General features: G+C 39.5%; 1 protein-coding gene and 1 pseudogene across 10 annotated transcripts in view; one reads left to right on the top strand and one right to left on the bottom strand.

Annotated features, from left to right (window-relative positions):
- CSNK1G1 (casein kinase 1 gamma 1) overlaps positions 1 to 24,139 on the bottom strand; it is a 207,743-nt gene that overhangs the window by 81,345 nt on the left and 102,259 nt on the right. For 8 of the 10 annotated variants that reach the window (XR_001371436.2, XR_333511.2, XR_333513.2 and 5 more), the window contains exon 3: positions 1,590 to 1,630. The exons of 1 other annotated variant lie outside the window; for it this stretch is intronic. Coding sequence is in view for 4 of the 9 variants with exons in the window: in XM_006141734.2 (XP_006141796.1) it covers positions 1,590 to 1,630 (41 nt within the window). In the remaining 5 variants the exon portion in view is untranslated. Of the gene's footprint in view, positions 1 to 1,589; positions 1,631 to 24,139 lie in introns of those variants that run through there. One more of the 10 variants, XM_027765743.1, reaches the window with a different exon arrangement.
- On the top strand, positions 17,112 to 17,510 carry LOC102477081 (NADH dehydrogenase [ubiquinone] 1 alpha subcomplex subunit 5-like; annotated as a pseudogene).

Raw genomic sequence — 24,139 nt, 5'->3', positions numbered from 1 at the left:
AAAACCCCCACAAAAAAAAAAAAAAAAAAGACATGGTCTCACCACGTCACAATCTTCTTGCCTTAGCCTCCCAGCTGGAACGACAGGCAGCTGGAACTACAGGTATGTGCCAACATGCCCAGATCTTCCTTAGACAGGGTATTGCTATGTTGCCCAGATCAGCCTCAAGCTTATATGTAGTCTTCATGATTCTGCCCCAAGTCACTGTGTTTACAGGTGTATAGCACTACACCCAGCCTTTGAGATCCCAGACTGAAACCAAGCCTCCTGCAGTACCCACCTGCAGAGCATAGCATCTTAGCAGCACATCACTTGTACTGGGCCCCGACGGCTTTTTAAGGCCATGAGTAGATAAACAGATATGGCTTTCTTTTACTATGTATATTAATACCTTACACTTAAAAAATGGATCAGTCGTATTCAAGGAAAAAACTTTTTTCAAATGATTATTTTTTAAATTTGCTTTAGGGAATATGAACCCAATGGGGTAGCGGGGTGTGGGGTAGAGAGACAGGGGGAGAGAGAAAGTGAGAAAGCACCCCACAGGGGGTGTGAACATGCCACAGTCCCTTCTCCATTCTCCTCCCAGGATTTTGGGTACACGAGCATACACGTCTGGTGTGTTTTTCAAGCTGCCAGGTTTGGGACTTGAGTTGCACAGTCAGCCATGTGGGATCCAGCCGCCTCAACCACTATGCCACCTGGCTGGCCCCAAATGATTTTTAATCTTTAGCACTGGGAAAAGTAGAGTTCACAGAATTACTAGTTCTTCCAGGTTTTTTTTTTTTTTTTTTTGAGAGATTTTCACTGTAGGGCGCATGCGCTCGCCAGACAGACAGAGAGAGACATAGAGACAGAAAGCGAGAAATCACCTCCCAGGGGGGATGGTCACGCCGCAATCCCTTCTTCTCCATTCTCCTCTCGGGATCTTGGGCATGCACGCACACGCACCCGGCATGAGTTTTAAGCCACCGGGTCCGGGATGCGAACCACGGTCGACTACGTGGGAGTCCAGCGACATAGCCATTACGCTAACTGCTGGTTCCCCTTCCAGGTATTTTTTAATCAACTAATTTTTCTAGAATTATTTTTAATTGCCAGAGGGCATGTGTAATAACCAGAGTCAGACAGAGAGACAACAGAAGAGAAAAAGAGAAGGAGAAAACACCTTGCAGTGGGGCATGGTCACGTCACCATCCCTTCTGCTCCATTTCTCCATCTTGTTGGGATTCTGGGCATGCAGACACACATGCTCAGCACATTTTTCAAGCCATGGGAGTCAGGATTTGAACTATGCTCATTCATCTAGGATCTGACTCCCTTAGTTGCCATGCTACAGGATTGATCCATTATCAGCTAATTTTTGTTTTGTCGTTGCTAACACTAGTTAGCATGATCCACATAATGTTACATAGTATACAGCGATAAATCGCTGTGATACTGTAACTGAAGAAAAAAATGACTATGTAAGATCATATTCAAGAGAAAAGTAGCATTAGTATTTTTGTAAATGCTTACAACTATTTCCTGAAAAAAGATATGAGTGGCGAGAGCACCAAACATAATGATCATAAACAGATTCTACTCACCAGTTTGATTGCTACATATTCATTGGTGTAGAGATTTTTACCTAAGGGAAAAGCAGAACGTGTATGTTTTAGTGACATTTATATTGGGAAATGCAAAGAAAAATCTTAGTTTATAAGGTCTTGAGAAAGGTCACATTCTCAATGATGTTCACATAAATGAAACATGATTTGTAAATGAAAAGCTAAACAAAGAAAATGAGATCCAGCAAGGCTAGAACAAAAACAGCTTGAGAATGTGCAAATTTGAACTACAAATAAGGTTTGTTTTTTTTTTTTTTTTTACAAAAAAGCATAAATCTCTCTTTCACCACACACATACACACACACACACACACACACAGAGACATACACGCACACATGTTATTTAATATTTCTCAATGATTACATCATGAAAAATCAAGAAAAATATTAAGAACTTCAAAGATAGCGATTTTAAAGCTTGGTAAAATATAAATAAACTCTCACTCTTCTAACTCACTGACAAACAGGAATTTCATATTTTTTTTATTTGCGGTATTAAGCAACAATTTATAATGGCGTAATGACTGTGAGAAATAAAACCAATCATTGTCCTAGCCTCCTTTTGGAGAAGTCGTGTACTGTTGCTACGAAGATGATGCTCAAAACTGTTCTGACTGTTCACCAAAATGCTAGCTCCATACTTTCAGCTATGTACAGGAAATAGATCTTCTCCTGGACAAGGCTCACACGTCTCCTGAAACACCAATTTTCCCCTTGTGGGTGTACAGTGGTGCAGAAGTAAAATGCAACATCCTGTGTGGCTGACCCAGATGAGAATGTTCTGTTTTGGAGTCTGGCGTCCTCCCTGAGCACACTGGACATGCACATGCCAAGATTTGAGGCTAGCTAAGGCAGGGGTGGAATATGGCATCAAGATCCTGTTGTGCTGTTTCTCTCTCACTCATGAAGAAATAAATTAATTAAAACTTAAAACATTATTTTTCTCTCTTAACGTCCCTACTTCTGTAAATGAAATCAATGTGCAAACATTCAGACTGGGAACTTGAGAGTGATGAGGATGAGAGCAACAACTATCACTTACTGAACTCACAAAATATGCTTAGAAGTCTTTCTTTATTGCCGACACACATCCAACCAGTAGTTTTGACACTAAGGATTACTGGGGGTGGGGGTGGGGTAGGGTAATAACTGGCACCAAAATGTATCCTTTACTCAGAATTAATATACTATTTGAAATACTTATTTTACCAGTTCTCCAATTCAATAGATAAAACATTTAAAGTGAAATGAGGTATGTGTTGCAGAAGATGAAACCTGGGATCTGATTTGCGAGCAAGAGAAGCCAATTACTGATTTTAGAGGTTGGGAGAGCCAGGAGAGTCTCAGGAAGGAAATTCTTTCCTTTCTCTGTCTTCCTCTCACCCCTCAAGCTCTAAAAAATGACCAGGATATCTGAGCAGTTGAAGAAGGGTAAGGGTATTTCAAGGAGAAGAAACTTCAGGAGCAAAGACATGGAAATATATGGTATAGGGTGAGAATGGTAGATGGTGTGGGGTGATGGACCACAAACTGCATCATGTGAATCAAGAAGAGGTGAGAAGTGTGTGGCCTGGAAACCTCATCTTCTAGGCTCCTGAAACACTCAGACAGGAAGCCATTTCACACCAACTGCTGTCTCCATAAGATTCTTTTTTTTTTTTTTTTATTGGAGAGGTTTTTGCTATAGGGTACATGCACTCGCCAGAAAGACAGAGACAGAGAGACAGAAGGCAAAAAATCACTCCCCAAGGAGATGGCCACAATGTAATCCCTGCCTCCATTCTCCTCTCAGGATCTTGGGCACACATGCACACGCGCCCAGTGTGAATTTAAGTCACTGGGTCCGAGACTTGAACCATGGTCGACTACATGGGAGTCCAGTGACATAGCCATTACGCCAACTGCTGGTCCTGGAAGCCATTTTCAATTTGAGGTGTGTCCTGGGTGCGTTCAGGGGCCAAGGTGAACAATGTTATGCTCTAAACCTCATCTTCTGGACCCCTGAAACACTCAGACAAGTCTCCACATATTGAGTGTCTAGACAGGCTTGGGTGCACAGTAGCCAAGCACCTGAATATTTTTAGGGTCATTGAAATCTTCAATGCTTATTGAACCTCTTGCTTTAAGGAAGAAACTTTATTTTATATATCTGAACTCATAATCTCCTTCTGGGGATACCACGTTGCAAAACAAAGTAACAGAGAGATTTTGTCACAGAGTTACCAGAAACCACTGCAGAGGCACAAGAAATATGAGAAACCAAGAAAATATCTCTCCCCTAAGGGAAAAGAACAATCCTTCATCATCCACAGACAGTACAGTAGAACTTGTGGAAATGTCTGATAGAGAATTCAGAATTTTTATAGGGAGAAAACTAAACGAGATGCAAAAGCTGAGAGACAATGAACTCCAGAAGATGCAGGAGAGACGAGTTCCAGGAGGTAAAGAAGTTCTTGCACAATCTAAAAGAGGAACTAAACACCATTAAAAAAAGAATCAAACAGAGCTGTTAGAGGTGAAGGCTGCAATATAGCAAATCAAAACCTCCCTTGAAAGTATTAGAAGCAGATTAGTCCATGCAGAAGATCAAATCTCAGATGCTGAAGGCAAAACCTCTGACCTAGAAAAAACAACCTAAAAAAAAAAAAAAAAAAAAAAACCCTGAGAAAAAAACCCCCCAAAATGAGAAACCCCAAAATGAGATACTATACAAGAAATACTAGATATCATTAAGAGCCCAAACATCCAGATCATTGGTATCCCAGTGAAGAGACTCATAAGGGCATTGATCATCTATTCCATGAAATCCTGGAAGAAAACCTTCCAAATCTAGAGAGGCATTTAAATATCCAGATCCAAGAAATACAAAGGATCCCACATAGAATAAACCCAAGATCTTCTCCATGGCACATCATAGCCAGATTGGCCAAATCCACAGACAAAGACACGGTTCTAAATTTGGCAAGAGAGAAACATCAGGTCACTTATAAAGGTTATCCCATCAGGCTAGTATCAGACCTCTCATCAGAAACAATGCAAGCAAAGAAAGAACGGGAAAATATATTCAAAATATTAAGTGAAAAACAGTTTCAACCAAGAATACTATACCCAGGAAGATTATCCTTCATATGGGAAGAAAAGATAAAAAACATTCTCAGATAAACAAAACCTGAAAAACTTTACCAACACCAGACCAGCTCTCAGAGAAGTTCTGAAAGGAGTGCTTTACCAGGAAAACTAAAGACACACATACAGAACTAAGAAATGAAAAGCAACCAAGAAAATGACCAACTTAATCATAGGAACAAGAAATATCAACCATAACATTGGATTTTAACTTCCAGGATTTAAAAGGAAAGACTGGACCACAGTATCACTGCAGATTCAACAGAAGAAAGATTAATGACATAAGACTGAACTGGGGAAATAGAAATTTATGACTTTTGAGTAAAACATTAATGTTTTTTTCTTTACTATGCTTTGTTTTCCCAATTTAAGGATTTTACTTTCTTTAGAGCTGTTGATAGGTTTAGCAATTTGTTTAAATGTTTTTTCTTCTTGTTTTTGTTTCTTTAAATGGAAACAAACTTTTCTCCCCTCCTGACTCCTCTGGAATAGGAAAATACTTGGGAGTTTTCTTTCTTTTTTTTTTTTTTTTTTGGCAGGGGAGAGGTTTTTGTTATAGGGCACATGTGCTTGCCAGAAAGAGACAGAGACAGAGAGACAGTAAGCAAGAAATCACCCCACCAGGGGAGATGGTCATGCTGCAATCCCTTCTCCATTCTCTTCTCAGGATCTCGGGCATGCACGCACACACGCACAGCATGAGTTTAAGCCACCGGGTTCGGGACTTGAACCATGGTCGACTACATGGGAGTCGAGCAACATAGCCATTACGCTGGTCCCAAGGGAGTTTTCTTATTTTATGGCAGAGTAATTATTTGCATAAGTTCAATAATATCTGTTGCCTGGGACCAGCAGTTAGCGTAATGGCTATAGTCGACCGTGGTTCGTGTCCCGGACCTGGTTGCTTAAAACTCACGCCGGGCACGTGTGCATGCGTGCCCAAGATCCTGAGAGGAGAATGGAGGAGAAGGGATTGTGGTGTGGCCATCCTTCATGAGGGGTAATTTCTCGCTTTCTGTCTCTCTGTCTCTGTCTGGCGAGCGCACACACCCTATAGCAAAAAACCTCTTTAAAAAAAAAAATTTAAAACCATACTGTCTCTGTTATAGAGTCACAAATAAAATTATAACATATTTTGATAATTATCTTTAAATTCAGTTTCTTGAAATTTTGAAAGTTGTTTATTAACTGTTGACTACAGAGTATGAGCAAAAATCTTTTGATATGTAAAGTAAATGTGGGAAATGTAAAAATAAATGTTAAAAAATAATGATGATGATCATAAATGAAATAAATAATTCTTTAAAAATTTTTAAAAATCTTTTAAGAAAAATATTTGCCAGAGCATACATGCTTGCTGGAGAGAAAAAGAGGGGGAGAAAGAAAAGGAAGGAGGGAGGGAGAGAGAGTGGAGCCCTTGGGGTGATGGCTATGCAACAATCCCTTCTCCTCTCAGGAGTTTGGATATGCAATGTACATGCACCAAGAGTTTTTCAAGCCACCAGGTCCAGGACTCCAACCACACAGCTGGCCAGGTGGGATCCAGCCATCTTAACTACCACACCACCAGCTTGTTTCCTTCTCAAAACATACTTTTTAAAGTCTTACAAAAGACTGAATCATCACCCAGTTCCATAGACTTCCACATATATTAAAATAAGTGATGCCTATGCCCTTTTACCTCCATTGACAGTGAATTTCCTCATGATGAGAGTTTTTAGTTCATCTTACTGTTTCTAACAATGAACATAGAAACTGACATAGCAGAAAAGAGATGTTTGCTAAGGTAAATCAAATCAACTCAATATATATAGAAGGTTCTGAGAAAGTTCTTGGGCAATAAAAAAAGGAAGGGTAGGGACCAGCAGTTGGCATAATGGCTATGTTGCTGGACTCCCATGTAGTCGACCGAGGTTTAAGTTCCGTACCCTGTGGCTTAAACTCATGCCAAATGTGTGTGCATACGTGCCCAAGATCTTGAGAGGAGAATGGTGGAGAAAGGATTGCAGCGTGGCCATCCCCCCTGGGGGGGTGATTTCTCGCTTTCTGTCTCTCTGTCTCTGCCTGGCGAGTGCACGTACCCTATAGCAAAAACAACTCTCTCAATAAAAAGAAGAAAGGCTAATTTAAAATCAGATTACAGATAATCCTTAACGCAAATATAGGTATTCTGACTTCATTTTTCAATTCTCTGTGAAATCACCAAAGGTCTTGTGCTGTAAGAAAAAAAATTAAAATTAAGAAAGTTATATTTTAAAATATTAATTTGGGCGCAATATGTTAAAAAAAAAGAAAGAGAAGAACTAGAAAGAAGATGAACAGAATATTTTTATAGCAGAAAATTTAAGAAATAACATCTATCTCAGGAGTGTTTATGAGGATTACTTAAGATAGAAAAAGTGAAAGTTTGGGACCAGCAGGTGGCATTGTAGTCAAGGTGCTGGACACTCCCATGTGGTCGAATACAATTCAAGGCCCAGGCCTGGTGGCTTGCTTTCTCACTTTCCTTCTCTCTCTGTCTCTCTTTGGTCAAATTAAAATGGAATAGATTAATTTAATTACATTTTAAGAAAAGAGAAAAAGTGAAAGTTCTTTATAAACTGCCAGGTGCTGGATATACCTTTTACTACTTCTGTTATTATTATTGCAGGTATGAGGCAATAATCTTGGAAGAAGACTGAAAAGTTAGGATTTATATGCAAGGTATTTTGAAGAAAAAGGTAACATCCTTTAAATTACATGTAAACATAAGAGAAAGAAAACAGAAGGGTTACAGATGGGACCAGCTGCAGTAGCTGGTGCTGAACGCTGCCACTTAGTAGGTTAAGGCCTCAGAAAGGCCCAAGTTCAATACTTAGCAAATCCTATAAAGCCAAGCACAGTGGTGCACACCTACAGCACTGGCGACTTGGGAGGCTAAGGCAGGAGGCTCACGAGCTCATAGCCAGCCAGCATAGGTGACACAGTGAGACTGTCTAAACAATCTGGGCACGGTGGCTCCTGCCTGTGGTCCCAACTACTTTGGAGGCAACATGGCAAAAGCAGACATACTACCCCGACACACAGAAAAAAAATTATGCTCTTAATTAGTAGGAAAGTAGCCAATGATCATTCCACTCTACCATTACGCCTTCACTCTAGTTCTCACTAAACCTAAATATGGTAGACAAGTTGTGAAATGCCTCTCAGCTTCAATTTTTTATATATATGTACAAGAATATGACTGTAGAAATATAATGAATGAGACACCCTATGTACATTAAATATGATGGCTGATATATCATAAAATGCTAGCTTGCCTGTAATTGCTTACTTTTTCTGACGACACCAAAAGAACTGAACACATGTCTCTTATTATCCTTATTCCTAAGAAGCACTGGAGGTGACTCGATAATTCTCCTGAACTAAGCTTTGCTCAAACAAATTCCTCTGCCTTTAGGTGAATTCCATGAATCCAAAATTGAACACAAGACAAAGCCATGTGGAAGTCTGGACAATCACTTAGCCACTATCCTCAGTGACATACGGTACGCAGAAACTTCACTCTGGAAGAATTTAATTACGAAGATTGAGGTTTTAAATCCTCACCATTTAAAATGAATTACTACCTCAGCTAAAAAAATAAAATAAAAATCTATCAATACCTGTGAGAAAAGCAGGTAGTTTAATGGACAGAAGAGCTACCGTCGATGAGCTGGCACAACAGCGAGCACTCAAAGCTTTTAGTATCTGTTGCACAAAATCCACAATGCTTCCCAAGGTCACTTCCTGGCGATGGGTTCTTTTATTGTTAATGGGGAAAAATGCATTACATAGTGGTTTTTGGAGCTTTATATCTAAACTCAGCCCTTTTGAAGTAGCAGTTCTACATATTATGCTGCTCATAAAACCCTCTGCACAAGACTTTCTGTTTCAGTAAGTCACCTATAGAGACAACATTTACCGTAAGCTTCATCAGACACAGCATTATTTCAAAGAAACACCAGGCCTCAGTTCTCAGATAAAGCCACATACAGCCTCGGGTTCCCAGTTTAGTTAGAGCTCTAGCTGTCACTTTTTTTGCCCTAAAGTGAAAGTAGTAGATATACAAATTACTACCTAGAATTTGTCCCCCCAAAATCTAGCCAAATTAACTTGAGACAATGAGTAGTTAAAACAAGTAACCACTTTTCCATAACCCAGATTGATTACTGTGCCTTTTTAGGCAAAGACACACTGGCTTAATGCCTCCTTCGCTCAGACAGCATCTCTGTAAGTGGGCAGTATGAGTAGGGGTAAGAAGATCATAAGTGACATTGCAACTTTAAAGCAAAAAGCCAGATGACTTCAGAAAGTTTTCACTCCAGAAAGCATGAAAGCTGTGAAGAAGAGAAATAATGGAGTACTTTTACTGTTTAAAAAGCTTACCATGCATGGAGCTGACAGGTGACTCAGTGGTTAAGGTGCTGGACTCCCACATGGCTGACAACGGTTCAAGTTCTAGACCTGGCAGCTTGCTTTCTCACTTTCCCTTTATCTCTCTGGTCAAATTTTTAAAAACAATGAATAATAATAATAATAATAATAATAATAAAATAAATAATGGGGGAGTTTGCTTTAGGGCATGTGCGCTCACTAGAAAGACAGAGAGACAGAGAGACAGAAAGCCAGAAGTCACCCCCCTAGGGTGGATGGTCACGCCGCAATCCCTTCTCCATTCTCCTCTCAGGATCTTGGGCATGCACGCACACGCGCCCAGCCTGTGTTTAAGCCACTGGGTCCAGGACTCGAACTGCAGTTGGCTACATGGGAGTCCAGAGACATAGCCATTACACCAACTGCTGGTCCCAACAAATAATTATTTTTTAAAAAATTTTAAAGGGCCAGCAGGTGGCATGGTGGTTAAAGGTGCTGGATTCCCACATGGCTGACTGTGGTTCAAGTTTTGGACCTGGTAGCTTGCTTTCTTGCTTTTCCTTTTTCTCTGTCTGTCTGGTCAAATTAAAATAATATTAATAATGATAATAACTAATGGAATTAAATTAACAATTCTTTAAACAATTTTTAATCTTATTATGCAAAATTTTAAAGATATATGAATCCATCCAACTGTTCTGAAACAAATCCCACATATCATCTTATGAGTGAATTTTTCATTAAGGGCTCTTAATAGATGCGAAATACTGAACAGATGAATTATTTGCTATTTGAAGATTTTCCATAATATCAATGTGGAAAATTAAAGGACCAAATGGGTACCTGTGGAAATGAAGAAAGTAATAGTACTAGTGACACATTCTCGCCACTGAGGTGAAAAAGGGTCCAAACGGTCTGAAAAAATAATTATGAAATGAATTCAAGGTAAAGTAACTGATTACAGAAGAACTGAAACTACATATTGTCAATGATTTGCTCATCATTATCAGAAAAAATAGGTATATTTTCCTTAAGAACGTAGACTAATGGAGACAGCAGGTGCTATGGTGGTTAAGGGCACTGGATCTCCACACGGCTGACCACAGTTTGAGTCCCGGACCTAGTGGCTTGAAAAATCACAAAATTAAATAAATTTTAAAAATTAAATATAGACTAATGAAGAAAAACAAGGGACTAGATAGATAAAATCAGTAATAAAGTTGGCAATATTACAACTGATAATTTTTACATTTGAAGCATAAAAAATTAGGAAAGGATACTATGAGAAACTATAGGTCAACAAACTAGAAAACCTAGATGAGATGGGCAAGTTTCTGTACAAGTTCAAGCTACTTAGGTTGAATCAGGATGAAATAGAAAGCATGACTAGATCAGTAACAAATGAAGAGATTGAAGCAGTGATAAATAGTCTCCTAAAAAAGAAAAGCCCAGGTCCAGATTGCTTCCCTTCTGAATTCTATAGAACTCTTTTCTTTTTTCTTTTCTTTCTCTCTCTCTCTCTCTCTCTCTCTTTCTTTCTTTCTTTCCTCCTTTTTAAATTATTTGTTCAGTTTTATTTATTCATTCATTTAATTTGATCAGAGGGAGGGAAGAGCAAAACTGGGAAAGCCACTCACCAGACTCAGGACTCGAACCATAGTCGGCCATGTAGGAGTGTCCAACTCCTTAACCACCACACTACCTGCTTGTCCCAGAATTTCTCTTTTTTTAAATAATTATTTTATTTAACTCTATTTTAATTTGACCAGAAAGGGACAGAGAAAGAGAGAGAGAGAGAGAGAAAGCAAGAAAGCAAGCCACCAGGTCTGGGACTCAAATCAGTCATGTGAGAGGTCTAGCACCCTTAACCACCTCACTACCTGCTGACCCAGTCTACGGAACTTTTAAAACGCTAGCTCCAATTCTTCTCAAACTCTTCCTAAAGATTTGAAAGGAAGGGGACCAGCAGTTAGCATAATGGCTATGTCATTGGACTCCCATGTAGTCGACAGCGGTTCGCGTCCCAGACCCAGTGGCTTAAAAGACATCGGGCGCGTGTGCGTGCATGCCCAAGATCCCGAGAGGAGAATGGAGGAGAAGGGATTGTGGCGTGGCCATCCCCCCTGGGGGGTGATTTCTCGCTTTCTGTCTCTCTGTCTCTGTCTGGCAAGTGCACATGCCCTATAGCAAAAACCTCTTCAAAAAAAAAAAAAGAAAGGGAAGGAATCCTCCCAAACTCATTTAATGAAGCCACTATTACCTTGATATCAAAACCAGAATAGAACATAAACAAAAAAAGAAAACAACAGACCAATATCCCAGATGAATACTGACATAAAATTTTTAAACAAAATACTAGCAAACCAAATACAATAACATACCAAGATTATATGACAGGTAGATTTTATCCCAGGGATTCAAGAATGGTTCAACATATTTAAAACAACAAATGTAATAATATACCTTATTAACAGAAAGATAAAAACTTATGATCATTACCTATAGATGCAAAAGAGCATTTGATTACATACAAAATCCCTTCATGATCGAGACTTCAAAATCACGACAGGTACATGTGTGAGTGGCCCTAAAATCCTAGAGGAGAATGGAGAAGGGATTGCAGTATGGCCATCCCCCATGAAGGAGGTGATTTCTCACTTCCCCTCTTTCTGGTAAGTGCACAACGTCTATGGCAAAAACCTAAAAAAAAAAAAAAAAAAAAAAAAAAAAAAGCAAGGTACTGGCACAAAAATAGATATACAGACCAATGGAACAGAATAGAAAATCCAGAAGTAAACCCCAAATCATACAGTCAACTGATATTTGATAAAGGTTTTAAGACAATGCAGTGAAAAAAAGGAAATCTTTTTAGCAAATGGGCATGCAAGCACATGCTCCCTGCATGGCTTTAAAGTCGTGGGGCCAAGATTCAAACCTCTGTGGGCCATGTGGGATCCAGCACCTTAACCTCCAGCCACCTGGCCAGAAACTTCTAATAAATGCTATAACATAGATGAATCTTGAGGATATTATGTTAAGTGCAATAAGCTAATAAAAAAATACTGTATGATTCCATTTATATGAGGTATCTAAAGTAGTCAAATTCATAAAGAGAGAGTAGACAGGCAGTAAGTAATCAAAGGAAAGAGGAAAAAGAGGGAGATGTTTAACTGATACAGTCTCAGGTCTGTAAGATGATTGATTCACTTTCTTCTTGTAAATCTGCCCCAGGCTAGCCCTCAGATTTTTAAGATGAAAAGGTTCTGGAGATTTACTCCACAGTGACATGAATGTATATAATGGCACTGAACTGTATGTTTTAAAAGGATTAATAAGACAGGCTGGTTCTGTAGCCTAGTGGTTAAGATAGCTGGATCCCTCTGGACTAGCAGTTGGAGTAACGGCTATATCACTGGACTCCCATGTAGTCAACCACAGTTTGAGTCTCAGACCCGGTGGCTTAAACTCATGCCAGGTGCAGGTGTGTGCGTGCCCAAGATCCTGAGGCCGTCCCCCCTGGGGAGTGATTTCTCACTTTCTGTCTCTCTATCTCTGTCTTCATGGCGAGCACATGCACCCTATAGCAAAACCCTCTCCCCATCACCAAGGAAAAACAAAAACAAAAAATGATAGCTGGATCCCACAGGGCTATGTGGTTCTAGCAAAACAAACAAACAAAAAAAAAAAGAGAGAGCGATGTCAACATGACACATTTCAGACTAATTTTTAAAATATAAATTTAAAAATTAGGTATGAAAAACACTTTCAGAGTCATTCCTAGGTAAATAATTTCTTTTTAAGAATTATCTAATTTGATTTGTTACTATTTCTTAACTTGACCAGAGAGAGAGAGAGAGAAGGAAAGTGGGAAATCAAGCCGCCAGGTCTGGGACCCAAACCACGTTCAGTCACGTGGGAGTCCAACACCCCAACCAGTATGCCACCTGCCAGTCACATAGGTAAATAAATTTTAAGACACACCTTGTCAGTGTAATAGTAACTACTGTCATTCTGCACACAGTCACTCCCAATTTGTAATGAAAGAACATGATCTTTGGATAGGCTATATTAAAATATATATATATATATTTAAGATTGTGTGTGTGTGTGTGTGTGTGTGTAAAGATTTAAAATATCAGGGCCAGAAGGTGGTATAGTGGTTAAGGATCTAGACTTCTGCATGGCTGACCATGGTTGGAGTTGTGGGCCAAACAGCTTGAAACTCATGCTGGCTATGTGTCCGTGCATTCCCAAAATCTCAAGAGGAGAATGGAGAAGGGACTGCAGTGTGGCCATCATCCCTGGGGGTGTTTTATCACTTTCCCTCTCTCTGTGTCTCTCTGTAGAGTGTACAAGCCCTATAGTAAAAACCTAAAACAGACAAACAAAAAAGTACTACAGATTAAGAGACAGTGTTTTCTATGCCTTTTTGGTCAAGGGCATTTTCTCTGTCTCTCCGATGAGCACAGGCACACTATAGCAAAAATCTCTTAATTTTTTTTTAGTAAGATATTAGTTTGTACTTTAACAACAATAAAAGGACTATTCACTTACTTCTAAATAAAGAGATTATGAATAATTGAAAGTTTAACATGTAATAGACTTGCTACATTCTAATTTGTATTATTTTAGGTTGTGCATTGCTTTTTGACAAAACTCAAGATTTTGCTGCCTTAGGGGCTAAAAATGAAATATTTTGTTTTGAGAGGCTTTTGCCTTCACGTGTGTGTGCTTGCTGGGAAGAGAGAGACAAAGAGTCAGTGAGAGGGAAAGTGAGAAATCCTCCGTCAGGGGGATGGCCATGCTGTAATCCCCTCTCCATTCTCCTCCCGGATCTTGGGCATGCTTGCAACATGTGTCTGGCTTTCTTTCCTTTTCTTTTCAGAGAGATTTTTGCTATTAGGGCATGTGAGCTCACCAGAAAGACAGAGAGAGAGAGACAGACAGAAAGTGAGAAATCACCCCCCAAGGGGGATGGTCACACTTCAATTCCTTCTCCTCTATTCTCCTCTAGGGATCTTGGGCACACACGCACCTAGCGTGAGTTTAAGGCACCAGGTCCGGGACTCGAATAAGTTACTGGGGAATCCAGCGACTTAGCAATTACACCAACTGCTGGTCCCTGTCTTGCTTTATTTTCAAGCTACTAGGTCCGGGACTTGAACTGTGGTCAACCATGTGGGAGTCCAGCGACATAACCACTACACCATCAGCTAGTCCCTAGAACTAAAATGTTTTTAACCTATGCCCAACTGATTTTCATTCAAAGGTAATAAAATGTTTCCTTATAGGGGAATAATAAAATTATCAAAGAAGTACTACCTTTATTCAAGAATTGCCTTTCTTATAAAGATAAGCTTTAAAACTATGTAGTAAAAAGGGACGAGCAGATGGCGTGGTGGTTAAGGGCACTGGACTCCCACGTGACCGATCGCGGTTTAAGTCCTGGACCTAGTGGCTTTCTTTCTCACTTTTTCTCTCTCTCTTGTTCCGTCCCTCTCTGGTTAAACTAGAAAATGAATAAATAAATAAAATGATTCTTGAAAAAAAATTTTTATAGAAAAAAACAAATTTTAAAACAAATCTCTCATTTGGTTATTAAAGTAATTATGAAAACGGTAACATATAAGAATACAAAATCATGATTCACAAAGTAAAATAGAGGACTAACCACAAACGAATAGTTAGATCTCTAGTAGACAATATATTAAAAATTTCTCAAGTGTGATACCACTCGAAACTTTTCTATGACCTGGCAATTTTGAAAAATATACTGGGCCCATGTGGTGCATGCCCAAAATTCTGAAAGGAGAGGGAACTAGAAGAGAAGGGATCGTGGGGTGAGAGGTGCTTTTTTGCTTTCTTTTTCTCTCTTTCATATAAGCACTCTGGCAAAATATTAAAAAAAAAAAAGGGGGGGGGTTTACAAAACAAAACAAGTGTGGGGCCAGCAAATGGAGTAATGGTTAAGTTGCTGGACTCCCACGTAGTTGACCATGGTTTGAGTCCCAGACCCAGCACCTTAACACATGCTGGGCATGTATGCATGCATGCCTGAAATCCTGAGAGAATGGAGGAAAAGGGATTGCAATGTGACCATCCCCCCAGGAGTGATTCTTTGCTTTCTGTCTCTCTGTCTCTCCAATGAGCACAAATGCCCTATAGCAAAAAAACAAACCAACCAAAAAAAAAAAGGGAACCACCAGTTAGCGTAATGGCTATGTTGCTGGACTCCTACATAGCCGACCACGGTTTGCGTCCCGGACCCGGTGGCTTAAAACTCACACCGGGCGCGTGTGCGTGCATGCCCAAGATCCCTAGAGGAGAATGGAGGAGAAGGGATTTCGGTGTGACCATCCCCTCTGGGGGGTGATTTCTCGCCTTCTATCTCTATGTCTCTGTCTGTCTGGCAAGCACACGCGCCCTATAGCAAGAACCTCTCAAAAAAAAAAAAAAAGTGCAACTTCTCAAATAGTAAACTCCGTGAAACAGAGTTCATGTCTTTATTTATGACCTTTGTATACTCAAGGCCTAGCTAAATGTCCAGCAAAAAACAAGGTGTTCAACATAATCTGTTAAATGAATAAGCATTACTGAAATCAACCCCTTTAATTTGAGTAAGATACAGTGTTTATAACATCTTCCACTTTGGTTTTATTCTAAAATTCAAAATGTATACTTTGCAATAATTAATTTAGCCATCATTTTCTTCCTCATTCCCTGGAAAAATCTCTAAGGATAAAAGTGGGAGATGGTCAGCCAAAGAAATTAGATAGTGTTACTTAAAGAAAAGATCAATGGGGCTGGCAAGTGGCATGGTGGTTAAGGCTCTGGACTCCACATGGATGACCATGGTTTGACTCCTAGACCTGGTGGCTTTGCTTTCGCTTTTCCTTTCTCTCTCTCTCTCTGTAGCTCTCTGGTCCAATTAAAAAAATAATTACAAATGGAATTCAATAAATAATAATAATAATTTTTTTTGGAGAGGTTTTCGCTATAGGGCGCGTGCACTCACCCGACAGAGAGAGACATAGAGATAGAAAGCGAGAAATCATCCCCCAGAGGGGATGGGCACGCCGCAATCCCTTCTCCTCCATTCTCCTCTCGGGATCTTGGGCACGCATGCACACGCGCCCGGCGTGAGTTTTAAGCCACCGGGTCCGGGACGTGAACCGCGGTCGACTACGTGGGAGTCCAGCGATATAGCCATTATGCTAACTGCTGGTTCCCAATAAATAATTATTTTTAGAAAGATCATTAGCTATCATTTTATACTTTATTTATATCTCTTATCCTAATATGTAGTTACATTAAATACCTATCATCATATTAAAGATGGTAACTCCGGAATGAGAAATTCTTTTTTTGTTGCTTTTGAGAGATTTTTGCTATAGGCCAGATGTACTCATCAGAGAGATAGAAAGTGAGAAATCACCCCCAGAGGAGATGGCCATGCCACTATCCCTTCTCCATTTTCCTCTTGGAATTTTGGGTACATACATGCTTGGGCAGATACACACATGCATCCAGCATGAGTTTCAAGCTGCCAAGTTGGGGACTTGAACCAACTAACATAGGAGTTCAGCACCTTAACCACTACACCACCTGCTGGTCCCTAGACATTTATTCTAATGTCCTTCTTATCTTTCCCCAGCTCAGCTGTCAGCAATAATTCCACAGCCATAATACTGCCAATGCAGAAAAACCTTTTAATCAAAAAATACAACACAAGTGTACTTGGAGAACATGGGGAGTATGTGTATGTGATTGGGAATGCCATGTGTGAAAAAAATCAATAACCAATACATAATATTAAAAAATTGTTTTTAAATAACATTTAAAGATACAGAGGCAGCTAGAGAATATGACTGAAGAGTTGAACCTCTTGCCTATAGGAGTCATGACATAAAAAAAAAATCTATGTAACATGGTTCTTGTAATTAAAAATAAATTTTAGGGTGTCCACTTATCCACACAGTCATGGCAGGTTTGCTGAAGATCATGGGTCTTGTGGTGTTGACTCTGTCCGACAGTTCACATGAGCACCTAAGAATATTATTGTATGCAAAGATCTTGACGTTCTTCAGCAAATGCCTAAAAATGTGGCATATAGAAAATATACAGAGCAGATAACAAATGATAGGCTGGGTATGGTGAAAGCAGAATCAGATGTTTAAAAATAAGACCAATTTCAGGGTGGTCAATTAGAAGAGGTGATTCTTCAGCACATCTGATTTTGGAGTAGCTGCGGTTCAAGTACTTAATAACCATAGGTAGGCAGAAAATGAACTAAGCCTGGCGAGAAAAATGATGAAATGGAAACCATGGGAGCCATTAGTGGAAGAACCTCCTGCTAACCAGTGTAAATGGATGATATAATCATCAGCTGGCTTTGGTGGGTTGATGAGAAACTGATGTAACTAAACGTCCTGTTAAACTGCTTTCCATATTCTTGACATCTTATCATTAAAATTCTACAGAATGTATCCAGAATATTTGTTAAAATATTTTATTATGGAAATAGGATCTTGTGAATAAGTTTCTAATTGTTAAAGTAGTCAGTTAAATTATTTCAGAGGGACCAGCAGTTAGCGTAATGGCTATGTAGCTGGACTCCCATGTAGTCAACCATGGTTCGAGTCCCAGACCCGGCACCTTAAACTCACGCCAGGCACGTGTGCTTGCGTGTCCAAGATCCCGAGAGGAGAATGGAGGAGAAGGGACTGCGGTGTAGCTATCCCTCCTGGGGGGTGATTTCTCGCATTCTGCCTGTCTCTCTCTGTCTTTCTGGTGAGTGCATATGCCCTATAGCAAAAACCACTCCAGAGGAAAAAAAAAAAAAAAAAAAATTCAGAGACAATATTTCTTTAAACAGTGAGGTTGTGGGAAGATTTCAAAGCTAATTAGAAAAATTCCTATAGATAATCAGTGTAGACACCATAATTAAAATGTGAACCATCTTTAATATCTTCAATACGTGATTTAATTATTTTTATTATCCCCCAAGAGAGAAAAGGCACTTAACTATTACATTTAAACAAATTCATACATCAGTACTGGAAGTAAAGTCATAAGGGTATGTTTGATTATGAGAAGATGGTAAAAATACATGGTGATAAAATTTTAAATTGCAACTAACCTCCTTGGCTGTGATCTTATGTATGTAAGTTGAAATTTAAACATATAATTACATATTGATTGCTCCCAAAAAATAAATACATAAATTTAAAAGATATATTAATGGCAATTGCTTGCCCTAGTAACTCCAACTCAGAAAAACTGATTAGCCTGGCAGCCAATGTTCTTTGAAGGCCCATCATGGCTGGCAATAAGCTCTAATTCTTTTGATGAGTACACTGCCCTTTTCTGGGAAAACAGTTTTCTCCTCAGGATGCATGAGGACGTCATGTAACTACTGATTCTGAATTCATCTCAAAATCAAATCTTTCTTTCTACAAAATTCTGGTGTCCATAATCATCCTAGTTTTGTAATTCTGGTCAACAATTCCAAATTGATTTGGCAAGTCTAAATAGCTTATTATGAAATTCTCCTGATTACCCAAAATGTGAATGCATACTCCTACAAATGTATCTGTGAAAATTATAAAATCATTATTTTAAAAAATATTTTTTCCTTTATTTATGGTAAGAGAGCATGCATGTATGCATACACTGTGGGGTGAGAATTCTCCACAGGTCATGCTGCAATCCTCTTCCTCCAGTCTTCTAGCCCATCAGATCTTGGGTATTCAAATACAGGGCCAGCATATTTCAAAGCTGACCAGGTTAGGAATTCGAACCTTCGTCCCATGTGACAGCTGGCTTCTCTGGAGCAGCACATTACTGCTGTGCCAAGGAGCTGACCTAAAGTTACCATGTTACTATGACACAGACTGTGTATGTGCAAATGTGGTTAACTCTTCACTCCTACTATTTTTTGTCATTGTTAGAAAGGTCTCACTATGTCACTAGCCTCTTGCCTCAGCCCCTATGTAGCTGGGACTGTGCACTATTGAACCCTTTTCCAATTGGGCCAGGAATTATACTGGGCTTCCCACACGTCCTCAGCCTGCCAAAGAGTAATGTCCACCACTGCATACTATGGCGGCTGGGCCTCCTACCATTTTTAAATAGATTATGCTACTTACAGAAGGAATTCCTCCTCGAGATCTGTTAAAGCTATTTAACCTCAACAAATTGTGTTTGAGTTAGAACCAATAGGGTCTATTCCAAAAGAAATTTAAAGTATGACTAGGAACAAAAATTTTATATATAGTACATCTGATGTTCTTCTAAGGAAATTAAAATGCATTTTGCCTGGAGTTAGAATTATCAAATGAATCCCTCCACAACACAAAGTGAAAGTAAAACAAATGGTAAAATCTTTCACAAATCTGTTAAGTGAGAACATAATCCCTCATGGAAAGAAAATATGTATTTTTTTCAGGTCTATGACTTACTCCCCCACCCCCTTTTCATTTCTTCTCTATTGCAAGAGGGCACGTGCACCCACCAGAGAGAGTAAGCAAAAAAACCATGGTATCTCTCCCATATTTCTTTCTCCATTTCTCCTTCATGATGGGATCCTGGGCACCCACACACACATACCCAGCATGTTTTCCAAGCTGCTAGGTTGAGACCTGAACCCAAACTACAGCCTCCATGGAGACTGGCACCCAACCACTGTGCCACGGGGCCAGCCCTATAAGTTACTTTTCAATGGTTCAAAAATAAACACAAGGGCCAGCAGGTAGTGAGGTGGCTAAGGCACAACTCCACAGTTCGAGTCCCAGACCTGGTAGCTTGAAAAACATGCCAGGCATGCCCAAAATCCTGAAAGGAGAATGGAAGAGAAGACTGTAATGTGGCCATCCCCCAGGGGGGTGATTTCTCACTTTCCTTCTCTCTCTGCCTCTTTCTAGTGAGTGCACGTGCCCCATGACAAAAAAATCTAAAAAACCAAACCAAACCAAAAATACCCACAAATTTAACACATGCATATGTATATGCATATCTCCAAAAAGATAAATCACATTAACTCCGGGTCTATCTAGGTGACAGTATATTTTGGATACTCACCATCCTGTTCTTTTTACTTTTTTGTAAGACTATAAGATTTTTTCATATAAAGTTGGAAAAACTTAAAACAATTTCAAAAATGGCTTGTATTTTGTATATAAACCAAGTGCTAATTATGTATCAAGCAGTCTTGAGTGGTATATACAGTATCTCGTCTCACGGCAAATCCATAGGTAGATTATCCTCATTTACAAAGGAAGAAAATGAAACTCAGAAAGGCAACCTCTCACTTCATGCCGACTTTTAATCACTTGGAAAGAAGAGATATGACAAACTCTAAAACTTCTTTTAGTTTGTTCCATCAACAGAACCTAAAAACTTACAAATTTATACCAAATGTCGTAATGCACTGTAACTTGTTAATGTTTTCTGTATGGTTGGTTGGTTAAGTTTTTGACTAATATAAACCCAGTTTCATTTGTTTATAAATGCTAAGATTTCTGGGATCAGCAGATGGCATGTTGGTTAAGGTGTTGTACTCTCACACAGCTGGCTGCGGTTCGAGTCCTGGGTCCAATGACTTGAAAATCATGCCGGTGCATATGTACTCAAAATCCAAAGAGGAGAAAAGAGGAGAAGGGATTGCAGCATGGCCAATCCCACTGGGAGAGTGAGTGTGTGTGTGTGTGTGTGTGTGATTTCTCACTTTCCCTCCTTCCTCTCTGCAGTAAATGTGCATGCCCTATGGCAAAATCCTAAAAAAAATAAAAGGCTGATTTCCCGAGACACTATTATTTTAAAAATAACATTTGATTTTACAATACATTCATTTCAACCAGAGAAGAAATGCCTTCAAATTTTGTTTTATCTTAAGCCTATATTCTTTTTTTCTTTTTTTTGAGAGAGATATTTTTGCTATAGGGTATGTGAGATCGCCGGAGAGAGAGAGAGACAGAAAACAAGAAATCACTCCCTGGGGGTGGGATGGCCACACCTCAATGCCTTCTCCTCTATTTTCCTCTAGGGATTTTGGACATCTACACACATGCGCCCGACTTGAGTGTTAAGACACCAGTTCCAGAACTCAACTGCAATCAACTATGTGGGAGAATCCAGTTATATAACCATTATACCATCTGCTGATCCCTCTTAAGCCTATATTGTTTCAGATGAATGATGCCCAAAATATTTGAGAGCACTAGAACCATACCTTTCAAACAAAATCTTACTGAAAACTGAATATACAAAATAAACAACACTGGCCAACGGTAATGACATGGTGGTGGTATAACACTGCAATGTTGAAGCCTTATGTAAAGGTTCCAGGTTTGTGACCTGAGGTCTTCCTGTATATGGTAGGCAATAGCATGCACGCCAGGGATCCTGGCTGGTTGAGGCTGGAGTGGATTGTGGCATAGGAGTAGCTCTTTCTCTTAAACAGGAAACTGTGAATAAACGTAAGTAACATGGAAAGTCTCGTTTGCTCTCATTTTTTCTTCCCCACTTCCTTGGAGTAGAAAATAGGGGCTCGGGGAACCAGCAGTTAGCGTAATGGCTATGTTGCTGGACTCCCACGTAGTCGACCGCGGTTCATGTCCCAGACCTGGTAGCTTAAAACTCACGCCAGGCGCGTGTGCGTGCGTGCCCAAGATCCCGAGAGGAGAATGGAGGAGAAGGGATTGTGGCGTGACCATCCCCCTGGGGGGTGATTTCTCGCTTTCTGTCTCTATGTCTCTCTCTGTCTGTCAGGCGAGTGCACGCGCCCTATAGTGAAAAACCTCTCCAAAAAAAAAAAAAAGAAAAGAAAATAGGGGCTCAATACTTTGTGGAGTAAAATATAAAACCTACTATTTTAGATAATGCCCATCTGCAAAATGTTAGTAACTATAACTGTCAAAAGGAGAAAAACAGCTAGTAAGAGCTGAAGTTACAAATTCCAGTTTCAGTTTACAAACAGTAAAGAAAAAACACTATGCAGAGAAGTTGTTACATACACCCTACTTTAGTCACAGAAACAACTGTCTTAATTTAGAAGCCATGGAGGAGTGTGTGACAGGACAAGCTGTCACCCTTAGTCAATTTACCTTTGCCAGAAACATCCTTCTGGGCTAATGTACTTTGGCATATTTGATTAGATACCAAGGATAGAAAAGAGCAGAGAGGTTAACTCTTTGTACCTCCATTTTCCTTTTTTTTTTTTTTTTTAATAGTCCATTTATCCACATCCATGAATGAAAGCAAGAACAAGACAGCAAGAAAAAGACACACACAGGAATCCTCCATAGGGTCTCCTCACTACAATCTGCCCCCAGTGCTAGCCAGCACACACTGTGTGTGTGTATGTGCGTGTGCCCAGTGTGTACAGAAAGGCCTCAGGACATAAGCCCAAGACCTCCCCAGATAAGGCCAACACTGCAGAGGGCAGCACCAACATGGGTCACCAGCTGGCCCCTCCATTGTCTTGTATGCACGTAAAAACACCCTCTAACTCTGTTCTACTGCACAAGGGTAATACTGAAGCGTATTACAATTATACTAGCTTTTCTATTCTAAAGGATTCCCATAAACATAAGCACAAGCCTATTTGGATGTGAAAGGAGTAACATCTACCTACTTACTCTTACAACATAGAAACAAACAAACAAACAAAAACAAAAAAACAAAACAAAACAACAAAAAAAAAACACCAGCAGTTACACGTGCCCCAAATCTTAAAAGGAAATGGAGAAAAGACTGATAGGCAATAATTCTCCATGGGGCAGTTTTCTCCTCTCCCTCTCTGTGGCTCTCTGGTGAGTATATACATTTTCTAGCAAAAAAAGAAAAAAAGAACAAAGTCCTCAAAATATTCCCCGTATTTCTCATTTAATACCTATCAATCTTGGGCCAGCTGGTGGTGTAGGGGTTTAAACAGCTGATCCTACATGGCCAACTGCATGGTTCAAGTCCTAGACCTGCTGGCTTGAAAATCATGTTGGGTGTGTGTGTGTGTATGCCCAAAATCCCAAAAGGAGAAATGGAGAAGAGACTATGGTCTGACCATCCTCCATGGGGGAGAGTGCTTTTTCACCATCCTTCTTTCTCTCCAGTAAGTGCATGTGTCTTCTAACAAATTTTCAAATAAATAGTTATCAATCTGTAAAATATGTTTTGACTCCATTGTGTCCTCCTACCTACACGATCAACATCTATTAATTATTGCTTTTCTGTTAGATCTTCAAAATTTCTCCTTCTGTTTAGGCAATATACACAAGATTCCACAGAAATAATCTTTCTATTCAAAACAGGCAAAGTTCACAAAGAAGCAACTCTTAAAGAAATATAAATACATATATGTAAAGGTGTCTAACTCCGTAAAGTATGTAACCCATGAAAACATACACATTTAAATGATAACATTTTCTCCTATCAAAATGGCATAGATGAAAAGATTTGAAGCAGTGGGGAAAGAATCATATATATGTACATACGCTCACACGCACATACACACACACACAGACTCAAAGTTAACTGAATCATCTCTCTGGGGGCAAACTAACTTGTGTAACAAAATTGTACATGTACATATCCTCTGCCTCAGGAGTACCACTTCATGATTTAACCTATGAAAAAAATCACTCCCTACACCCCAGTAAGATAATCAGCCATGTTTGAACAGCAAGGATGTTCACATTATTAATTGTACTATCAAAAAATGGAAGATGATTTAATATGCATATCGAGATTGGCTAAATAAATTACTGAATAAAATACAGATATTTAAAATGAGTGATAGGGGCCAACTTCGTAACCTAGTGGTTAAAGGAACTGGATCCCAGATGGCTGACCCATGGTTTGAACCTCATCGGTGTGTAGTGTACGTGCCCCAAATCCTGACAGGAGAAATGGAGGAGAGGAGACTGTGTTGTGATTACGCCCCACTGAAGGTGCGCTCAGGCAAGAGCACGTGACTTCTGGCAATTAAAATAAATAAATACCTTTTTTTTTTT

The sequence above is a fragment of the Tupaia chinensis genome, unplaced genomic scaffold (assembly GCF_000334495.1).
Source record: "Tupaia chinensis unplaced genomic scaffold, TupChi_1.0 Scaffold000063_1, whole genome shotgun sequence".
Taxonomy (NCBI): Eukaryota; Metazoa; Chordata; class Mammalia; order Scandentia; family Tupaiidae; genus Tupaia; species Tupaia belangeri.
Note: the sequence above shows the minus strand (reverse complement) of the source record. Positions and strands in the feature narration are given on the sequence as shown.